We start from the raw sequence: 11,587 nt of genomic DNA on the forward strand, positions 1-11,587 counted from the left end.
TTTAAATCACAGCTTCCTCGGAATGGTCCGAAATTTGGTGACTTTGTTGGTATTTGAACACCCAAAAAAATTGGGGACAGGATGTGAATAGTCTAAGTGGTTGTAAAAAAATAGTCACACTCGGGGTGTTGGGGTCCAAATGGACCCGCATGGAAAATGAACGGGAAATTGGCAAAAGTGTGAAAATACTGAGTTTTTTTGTGCGTACAATCTACAAATCAGCCACGAGCTTGAAAAAAGCACACAACAGTGAAGGGGTGAATCTATAAAACATCAAGAGTGCAAAACATACACACACACACAAACATACTTTTATACACAAACACACCAAAAAAATTCAGATTATACATGTGTTTTACATTTTTAAAATGCTCAGTTTGTCCATCAGATGGCATCCATCTCATTTCAAAAATTGAATTTTGAAATGAAAATTGAAAATTGCTTTTTTGAGGCCTAGGCTTGACTCTAAAATGAAATACAGCTTAAAAAAAATTTAAAAAAATATATATATTTTTAAATATTTTTTTCTATTATGGTCAATGGGGGGAAATTTTGTCATAATTATTGCATTACTACTAATTATACATTTTTTTTATTTTTGAAATTTTCTCAAAACACCAAAAAAGAAAAGAAAAAATATTATAAAAAACGTCATGATTTTTTTTTTTTTTAAATATGAATCCCGGCCTTTGGGTCCATTTGGACCCGAACACCCCGAGTGTGACTTTTGAAACAAACAACCCCAGAGGGTTAAAAAGTTGACTCTAAAATGAAAATCAAGTCATCATTTACTCACCCTGGTGTTGTTCTTATGCCCTTCTTTCTTTAATGGAGAATTACACAAAAGGAGAATTGAAAAAAAAAGTCCTATATAATGCCAGTGAATAGAAATAGGCATTAAAATAGTATAACAAAATGATCCCATGCGACGTGCCGTATATTCTGGGTTTATACGATAGGCTTTAGTGAAAAACAAAGTGAAATTTAATGTATTAATTTAACGAAATCCTTGACCTTGGCTGCACAACATGCATGTTCATTTGACTCTATTAGTTTACTCTGTATTGCCCAGAAAAAACACAAATGTGAGAAATCAAGATTAACAAAAATATGACATCGTATACAATACCTAGAAATCCCAAAAGAGTATCCGTGTACTTCCTTCACTGAGTCAAATATCACCGGACACCAGATGACTTTGGTAACGCTTCCTTTTACAGTCCAGTTACCCATGTAAATACAATGTACTTATTTTAGTAACTACAATTACTGGGTAATAACTAGCCAGTACTTTCTAGGTAAGTACACTGTAAGTACTGTACTGTAAAAGGAAGCGTTGCCAACTTTTTGTTACAACGATGAACAAGGTACATAAGTTGTGTTTCATGTTGTGTTTTTGTTAATCTTGATTTCTCATAACTTGTGTGCTTTTTCTGGGATTTTTTTTCTAAGAGTGTAGGACAAAACAAAACGGCTTTTAATTTCGAATCGCACAACCTCAAGAGGAAAATATGATGAATATGAGCGTGAAGGGGAAAAGTTAACACTGCTGTGTTCCTGTACTCTTGAAGTCTCTATCTATCAGAGCAACTCGCAAAGTCAGCATTCCCCAAAATCCATCCCGAAAGAACGAGAGATTGCATGCAAACCCTGAGGGAATGAAGTGAAAAATGGGATGGAAAGACAAGAGAAAAGGATGAGATAAGTTTCTGTCCTCCATCTTCTGTCATCTCTCTCTCATCCTGCAGACTGTTAGCTAACTGTGCGCTTGCAGTTACCCAGCCTGCTGCAGTCGCTTTAATTCACTTTAGGGGGAAATTAATGTCTCCAAAATAAAAATTGTGAATCTTTTAATTGGAAGTGACATGACTGCAAGATAAGATATTTTACAGACAAGCCAGTTAAATGAACAGATCACCTAAAAATGCTAATTGTCATTTTCTCATCCTTATGTCATGCATGACTTTCTTTCTTTTGTTGCAGGAAAAAAAAAAGTATGTAAGCTGTTGTTTTTGTTGTGTGTAAAGGTGATTTTTATGGAAGCTTGTTTCCGCCACAGAATGAAAAATAAAAAAGGTAATTGCGACTTTTTATCTCACAATTATGATTTTTTCTCGCAATTTTGACTTTAGTTCTCAGAATTGTGAGATATGAAGTCAGAATTGCAAGGTATAAATTCCCAATTATGTGTTATAATGTCAGAAATGCGAGGTATTAAGTCGAAATTGCATGTTGTAAAGTCAGAAATGTGAGATATAAACTATTCTGAGGGGAAAAAAAGTTAGTCTTATTTTTTTTCCTTAGAATTTGCCTGATAACTCGCAGTTGCAAGTTTATATCTCACAGTTCTGAGAAAAGATGTCAGAATTGCAAGATGTAAACTTGCAATTGTGAGAATTGTGATAAAAAGTCGCAATTCTGTCTTTTTTCCCAAAATTGCAACTTTATATCTCTCAATTGCGACTTTATTTCTCAGAATTGCGACTTACTATCTCACGAATGTGACTATTTTTCAGAATTGCAACTTTATATCGCAATTGCGACTTTATTTCTTCCGACTGTTTCTCAGAATTGCAACTTTATATCTCGCAATTGTGATTTTATTTCTCAGAATTGCGACTTTATTTCTCAGAATTGCGATTTTATGTCTCGCAATTGCGACTTTATTTCTCAGAAATGCGACTATTTCACAGAAATGCGACTTTATATCGCAATTGCGACTTTATTTCTCAGAATTGCGACTATTTCTCAGAATTGCGACTTTATATCTCGCAATTGCGACTTTATTTTTTTAGAATTGCAGCTTTATTTCTCCGAATTGCGACTTGACATCTCGCAATTGTGACTTTATTTCTCGGAATAGCGACTTTATTTCTCAGAATTGCGACTTTATTTCTCAGAATTGCGACTTTATATCACAATTGTGAGATAAAAAGTCGCTATTATTATTATATTTTTTATTCAGTGGCAGAAATAAGCTTCCATAAATTTTTATGTTTTATCTTTATACAAAAAAGCACCATAAAAGCATTGGAAATGTAGTCCATACAACAAAGAAAGGAAGTCAAACAGGTTTGGTTGTATAAATGACAGAGATCCCATTTGTGTGTGAATTTCACACAGAAAGAGATTGGTTGTGTCTGTCTGCGGTTCCTCTGTGTGATTGGATGGATTCCTATCCATGTGTTGTTGTCAGGGATACCTGTCACCAAGAAGTGTTTCTAAGGCACAGACTGAGGGAATTAAACATGGATTGAGGCAAACAGCCCCGCTACAGGCCAATTCTCATCATGCCAACAGACGGAAACAGAAACTTTGCGGGGTTTTGTCGGATCAGTGTCCCTGTTGACGTTTGTCTGCGCATTTGTTTGGTCGTGGAATGCCTGATAAGTGACTGTAATCTAGTGATTGGTTGCAGTGTGAATTGGCCTTACAGCAACCAGTCTGTGATTCCTGCATTCCACACAGTTTATAAACTGCGACTGCTCGCTTGGTTAGATTTAATTAGATAGATCTAAATAACAGGAAGGTTTATAGAGTGGTATGTTGTCATACTGTAGCTTAAACAACATGGCACTATATAGAAACACCAAGGTCATGATTCCCAGGGAATGCATGAACTGATAAAAAAAAGTGTCTACCACAAGCATCAATGTAATAATATACTGTATGCTGATTATGCGTATGGATGTGATCCAAGTTTGAAACTCAATATAAAAACTGGCAAAAAAACAAAAAAAAAAACACTATTTTTCGTCAGTCAAAATGAGTGCATTGCATAATGGGATGTATTGCTTTATATTATTTACATATTGTACACAGTATACTTGGTGCCAGTATTATTTATATACTACTACAGTACACTCACCGGCCACTTTATTAGGTACACCTGTCCAACTGCTCGTTAACACTTAATTTCTAAGCAGCCAATCACATGGCGGCAACTCAGTGCATTTAGGCATGTAGACATGGTCAAGACAATCTCCTGCAGTTCAAACCGAGCATCAGTATGGGGAAGAAAGGTGATTTGAGTGACTTTGAACGTGGCATGATTGTTGGTGCCAGAAGGGCTGGTCTGAGTATTTCAGAAACTGCTAATCTACTGGGATTTTCACGCACAACCATCTCTAGGGTTTACAGAGAATGGTCCGAAAAAGAAAAAACATCCAGTGAGCGGCAGTTCTGTGGGCGGAAATGCCTTGTTGATGCCAGAGGTCAGAGGAGAATGGCCAGACTGGTTCGAGCTGATAGAAGGGCAACAGTGACTCAAATAACCACCCGTTACAACCAAGGTGGGCAGAAGAGCATCTCTGAACGCACAGTACGTCGAACTTTGAGGCAGATGGGCTACAGCAGCAGAAGACCACACCGGGTGCCACTCCTTTCAGCTAAGAACAGGAAACTGAGGCTACAATTTGCACAAGCTCATCGAAATTGGACAATAGAAGATTGGAAAAACGTTGCCTGGTCTCGAGTCTCGATTTCTGCTGCGACATTCGGATGGTAGGGTCAGAATTTGGCGTCTACAACATGAAAGCATGGATCCATCCTGCCTTGTATCAACGGTTCAGGCTGGTGGTGGTGGTGTCATGGTGTGGGGAATATTTTCTTGGCACTCTTTGGGCCCCTTGGTACCAATTGAGCATCGTTGCAACGCCACAGCCTACCTGAGTATTGTTGCTGACCATGTCCATCCCTTTATGACCACAATGTACCCAACTGATGGCTACTTTCAGCAGGATAATGCGCCATGTCATAAAGCTGGAATCATCTCAGACTGGTTTCTTGAACATGACAATGAGTTCGCTGTACTCAAATGGCCTCCACAGTCACCAGATCTCAATCCAATAGAGCATCTTTGGGATGTGGTGGAACGGGAGATTCGCATCATGGATGTGCAGCCGACAAATCTGCGGCAACTGTGTGATGCCATCATGTCAATATGGACCAAACTCCCTGAGGAATGCTTCCAGCACCTTGTTGAATCTATGCCACGAAGAATTGAGGCAGTTCTGAAGGCAAAAGGGGGTCCAACCCGTTACTAGCATGGGGTACCTAATAAAGTGGCCGGTGAGTGTATTTATTCATATTTTTAATGAGCTTTTATTTTGATATTTTTGATATTCATTTTAATTATACGTTTCAATTAATGGAAAGATTTTTAATATAGTTTTACTACAACATCGCTTGATGCATACTAAAATAACAAATACTGTAAGTGCATATGCCATTATCAAACATACCCTAAAATGTAGTCATGCCAGGCTTTAAACTCAAGAAAAACCTTGTGAATTTAGTTAATGCACACGTTAAATCAGTGGTTTGTGTTTTTTTTTTTGACTTGATGGTACTTGGGCCGCATTTACACTATGGTCTTAATGCCTAATTACGATATCCGTCGTCAGGCTTACATCTTCTTTTAAAAGTGACCCATATCCGATATGTGCATTTACACTACACTCTAAAAAATGCTCGTTTGTTTTAACCCAATTTTGGGTCAAATATGGAAATATTTGACCCAAAATTGGGTTAAAATCAGTGTTTGGTAAGTTACTCTAAAAAAGTAATTAATTACTAGTTACTAATTTTACCTCTTCAACAGTGTAATTAGATTACTGTACGAATTACTCTCTTTAAAAAGTATTTAATTACTTTTAATTGCTAATTACTTTCAAAATCCCATATCAATCTCAACCAGCTGAATAATACAAGGATAGACATGAATCTGTTTTAATTCTTTCAAATAAATACTATAAAATTGCATGAATTATCCTTAAACTGACCAAGGTGGAGAAGGTTACATTATACACAAGACAATACATTTAGATGTTAAAACCACTATTGTTTTATATCTGATCTCATGACATTTCACACTTTTTTCATACATATTTGTACGAGTGCGGTCGTACGATTTAGACACCTCATAAAATGCATACGAACCGCTGTGAGATCGGATTGATCTATACACAGTATTTACCTCAATTACATCAGAACTGTAATTAAATTACAGATAAATGAAGAGTAATCCCTTACTTTACATTTTCAATGGAAAAGTAATTAAATTACAGTAACTAATTACTTAGTAATTAGTTACACCCAACACTGGTTAAAATATTTCCATATTTGACCCAAAATTGGGTTAAAACAACCCAGCATTTTTTTTAGAGTGTATACACTTGGCGAAACAACCCAAGGTAGGCGTACTGACCTGGAAAAGGAAGTAAAAACGGTGCTATTTGCAATAGACTCGGACGAATGTTAATACAGGCTCTCTTGAGATAAAGGCTCAAAGACATCAAACTTCAGCATTAATTTACTGGGTTGAGCCTTCATCCTCCTTTGCACAATTTAAAAGAGTCATGCGAGTCATGATGTACGACTCGCATTGATGGGAATATACACATAAGAACGAGGCCTGAAACACCATTGAACCCATGTGTTTGTTTCCTGCTTGCATAATCGAGTCATATTTGTGCCACATAGGAGGAATAAATCTGATTTTGGTCACTTAAACAATGTAATGCAAATGCAGCCTCGATGTACTCGCTTTAAACTCGGTATACTAACTGAAAGCGAGCGAGTGATTAAAACGCTGCAATACTGCACAAGACTTTGTTTGTTCTCTAAGGCGCCGTTCACATCGTTTGATTGTAATCCCCTTCAGGATTGGCCTGAATGTGTGTGTGCAGGCACCGACAGCAGATCAGTCTTGTGTGTGTTCAGTGCAGTTAAGCACTGCGGTCTCGACCTCAACGGGACTCGATTCACAGTCAACAGTCAATGAGCAACAGCTCCGGCTTTGTTCCCAGGCAAGGATCTGGCTAATTTGGCACGGCACAAACTGCGGCACCGGAAAGAGGCTTCGCTCGGGTTTAATGGGAGGTCTGTGCCGCGCATCGGACACAACAGACTGTCTGGACTGTGAAGGCTGTGAAGAAGGGAAGATTCATTCTTGAAAGGTCAAATTGTTTGTTGACCCTGTTTGTTTGTGCCATTTTCAGTGGTGTGTGTGTTTGAAGGACCTCGCTGACTGTAGATGTTTAATACGGTGTAGAGACGCTCGCTGAGTGCCCTTAAACTAACTGAGCGGTGATGTGGAAAAATTATTCAGCCGGATTTTCTTCTGAGGCTTAGCTTGCTCATTTGTTAGCCAATACTTTATGTACATATATTCCCAAGCTGCTCTGGTAAATAATTATTTTATCAGAAAGAGAGAGAGAGAGAGAAACGAAAGATTAAAAAGTGCCACAAAGTGAGAGAAATAAATGCTGCTAGTCAGACAAAAAGATTCCCAGCTAATTTGTCAGTCCACAGTGATGTCACTCAGCCACAGCCAATCAGAACATACTTGATGTTGAGTGTACAGTTGGAATGGCATTTTGGACCAATGAGATTTCGCTAGGGGTGTGGCTTTTTTTGATTTTTGGCTCAAATTAAAATCGTTTTAGCTTCTTTCTTTTTTTATGTCATCAGCCTAGGTAGGTTGGTAGGTTTAGACATTTTCACCTGTGAATTTGGTTGCTCTTCTGTTGGTGGCATAGTTGAAAATATCTCTCTTCACTTCATATTTCAAATCGCAATATGAATATTAATGTGATTACAGACAGAGCTGAGCTGAGCACACTGATAACATCTTGTACGACAGTTATTTTAGTATTATTTATATACTATTATAGTGTTTATTAATAATTAAATTTAGCTTTATTTTTACATTTTATTTTCTAACATTGTAATTGTATGTGCTTTAGCCTATTTTTATTTTAATTTTAGTAATTTTACTTCAATTAGTTGCCAAGGCAAGGTATTTTCACTTCAAGTTTATCATGTAATATTTCAATTGTATTTTATTTCAACTAACACGTTTTTAATAGTTTTAGCTTTAGTGTGAAAGTCCATGTATTAGGCTGAATAGCTTTGATAACCTCAAAATGATATCTTTTAACGTCGACTATCACAGAAACTATGAAGAAAGACTGCCTCCTAGTGACCATTGTATGTATGACAAAAAGGAGGAAGGCAAAATCACTGATCTCTCTCAGTCTATGCATTGCTGAACGTTTAGTGGACACAGAAAGATTGCACTGGAAATGACAATGTATTGATCATTTCTTTCTTTTCTCTTCTTTTATCCACTCACCTGTCCTAACTTGCTTGTATTTTATCCCCAGTCCATCCTTTCCTGACCTCTTCTCATTATGCTGAGGTTATAAGTCTTTAAGCCCTGTATCTATTCCTTTAGCCTTTATTCTTCCTTTATAAGGAAAGTTGAAATAAAAAGCAAGAAATTTTCAATTCTATTTAGGATAATGAATAAGAATTCAATTGACTTTATCCAACACAGTCAGTTTTTGGTTTCATAAAGGAGCGAACATTTTACATTTTTTTGGTCAAACCTCCATTTCCTTTTCTGTCTCACGGCCTCAGACTATCCTAGCTTTGCCAATCATTTCTTTTTGCACTGGCATGTTGACTATCAGCCTCCGAGTGGTCCTACATTGCCCCCGTTTTACCCTGAGATCTGATCCTATCCAAGGTGAACGCTTCATGGCGACGATGACCCTAGAAACCAGGGGAGCACAGGTGACCTCTGAGCCTAAATCACACATGGAAGTAAAGCATCTCCTCCGCTAAAGCAAGCACAACACATCAGTACTGAGGAGCTTTGACCAAGGTACGAGTCTAATTGTAATTTTATAGTTAAAAAAAGCTGGTCGTATGGTTACAAATAAGAGCCAGTATATGTACACTGAATAAGCGATGTAAATTATATGGTATACTAAACATGAAGCAGTTGCAATCCACTAATGTACAGTAAACAAACTAATGTGATCGTGAAACATTGTAGGGTGAATCTCATGAAAATATGCCCATATCTTGATATCATGAAAACATGCCCATATCATATTTTATCCCAAAGCTTCTATTAGGACTTTTAATGCCTTCTTTTTAGGACTATTGAAGTGCTTTGCGTTTATTTTCACCCCAAAATGCATCCTCATTACAGTAATGCATTTTAAACACCTTTTTAGGTAATTCCCATTATTTGAAATTTTTATTTTTATATTGGATGCACAATATTGCTATATATGAAGAGTTCAGATGCAAAAGCCTCTAAATGCCATTTGAAATTTTCTTCTTTAATGATGATTTTTATCAAACTTGTATATTTAAGTTCAGTAATTTCACTTAAATAACAATTAATAGGTAATTATAATTGCCATTTAAGTGAAATCACTGAACTTAAATATACAAGCTTGATAAAAATTATCATTCTAGAAGAAAATTTCAAATGGCACTTAGAGGCTTTTGCATCTGAACTCTTCATATATAACATATAAGCATGTTTTAATGATATAAAAATCTCTTATATGTCAAAAGATTATGGAAAACTTGATTTCTGACCCCTTTAAGCGAAATATATTTTTTTATTTCTTTCCTGTTATTTTGAGGTGAAATATGACTACGAAATTATTGTTCTTGACAGGTTTCATGAGATTCGCCCTTTAACTGATGGTCAGTTTTAGATATTAGCTTAAAGGGATACTCCACTTTTTTTGGAAATAGGTTTATCAGAGTTAAACAGTTTAGTTTTACCGTTTTCGAATCCATTCAGATGATTTTCTGATATTTAGAAGAATATCAGTAATCAGACAGTTTCTGGTCTCATTGACTTCTCTTTTCCTATGGAAGTCAATGGGACCAGAAACTGTCGGGTGACTGATATTCTTCTAAATATCAGAAAATCACCTGAATGGATTCGCAAACGGTAAAATAAACTGTTTAGCTCTGGGGGAGTGGTAAAATGAACCTATTTCCAAAAAAAAAAAAAAAAAAAAAAGAAGTGGAGTATTCCTTTAAGTGCAAATCAGACTGTCTAATTAATCTTTCTATAAATAATATTCTCTATTCAACTAGAAAATAAATGTTACCTTACAGTTAAATACAGTAGTGAACATCTTCAAGCTATTGACAATATTTATCAAGAATAAGCTAGATATTTTATATAAGATGAACTTTTGTATTTTTATACTAAAAAGGGAGAATGTGTAAACATTAAGAAGATAACTCGAGGTACATGCCTTATCCAAATTCATATCGTATGAGTTCTTGAAAAGCGTATGATGAAGAATGAAACCTGCAATCTTAATACTATATGAATCAAATACATTTTGTGTATGTTTCCCCCAGTGGATTTGAAGTGTGAGAGCAAAAAAAATAAGCGTTATATTTTGTTATTTGACAGCATATTTAAATGTTATGCGTGAAGCACTTTGTGTGTCACTGGGACGTATTCGCATGATGAATAACCAGTTGACGGTGAATAATAAATTGCTATAGACTGTTTAGATCAGTATTCCGATAAATCGAAATTACATTCATATTTGATGAATGCCAAGGGTTTGTAAACAACTGCCTCACTGCCATTGTTTCTCCATTTTATGCTTAGTATATATATATATATATATATATATATTTAAAAGATGCTATAGTTTGGCTTGGTGGTCGTGTCCATCAGATACCTAATACATACCTCATTACTTTCTTTTTTTGTGTCTTAAAATGACTTCACTGAAGTAGAATAGACCCAAACTCTGATGCGACACACACCCGAGCACCATATGCTGTGTTAACACACTGATAAATGTGCAAAATACATGTACGAAACAACAGAAGAACTGTGTAACTGTATATAAACTGTATGATCATGGATATGTTTAATTTAGGGTATTTTTTGTAAACTTTTTTTTTTCTACCAAAAGATTTTGAGAGTTCTGAACTGCATGTAGATGTAGATATCTTCTCAAAGTCTGCATGCAGAATCCTCTCTCTGTAAGTTCTGTTTACTAGTGTATGATAGATGGATTTCCGAATGAATCAAGAGACACTTTTTTTTAAAGAATAAACATAGTTCTATGTGAGTAGACGGGTCAATCTGATCCTTTTCACTGTTGTCTAATCTGTAACAAACCATTCAAGCATTCCAAACCACTTTTGGTGATTTAACATGTCTAAAAAAAAAGAAACCCCCATTTTTCATTAAAGGGATAGTTCACTTTGAAATTGATTTTTGTTATGTTTTAGCTTACCTCATAGGCATCCAAGATTTCTCTTTGTTTCCACAGTATTTTCAATTTTGATATTTTTATGTCAAACCGTTGTTGTCTGTCAGTCATATAATGGAGGTCTATGGTCACCACCTCAAAGAGCATGCACAGAGAAGTCAAGATTAAACATGATTTAATGACTCGTAAATGTAAGTACACACTGATGGCCTAAGACACGAAACGAGCGGTTTGTGTGAGAAAAAAAACAGTATTTATAGCGTTTTTACCTCTCGTTATCACAGCCACGTCCAAGTGATCTGAGGGCGCGGGTGCTTTGTGGCTTTGAGGTAAAAACAATATAAATACTGTTCATTTTCTCACAAAACCGCTTGTTTCTTGTCTTAGGCCATCAATGTGTACTTACATTTACGAGTCATTAAATCATGTTTAATCTGGACTTCTCTGTGCATGCTCTTTGAGGTGGTGACCATAGACGTCCATTATATGACTGACAGAAAAGAACGGTTTGACATAAAAATATC

At 36.0% G+C, this 11,587-nt stretch overlaps 1 protein-coding gene across 7 annotated transcripts in view; it reads left to right on the forward strand.

The window, feature by feature from the left end:
* srcin1b (SRC kinase signaling inhibitor 1b) overlaps nucleotides 1-9,117 on the forward strand; it is a 52,967-nt gene extending 43,850 nt beyond the window's left edge. For all 7 annotated transcript variants that reach the window (XR_016149239.1, XR_016149241.1, XM_089125700.1 and 4 more), the window contains one exon: nucleotides 8,534-9,117. Coding sequence is in view for 5 of the 7 variants with exons in the window: in XM_089125700.1 (XP_088981826.1) it covers nucleotides 8,534-8,557 (24 nt within the window). In the remaining 2 variants the exon portion in view is untranslated. The remainder of the gene's footprint in view (nucleotides 1-8,533) is intronic.
* The last annotated feature ends 2,470 nt before the right edge of the window (nucleotides 9,118-11,587 follow it).

This window comes from Pimephales promelas, chromosome 22, assembly GCF_988280905.1.
Source record: "Pimephales promelas chromosome 22, fPimPro1.hap1.1, whole genome shotgun sequence".
In the NCBI taxonomy this organism is placed as follows: domain Eukaryota; kingdom Metazoa; phylum Chordata; class Actinopteri; order Cypriniformes; family Leuciscidae; genus Pimephales; species Pimephales promelas.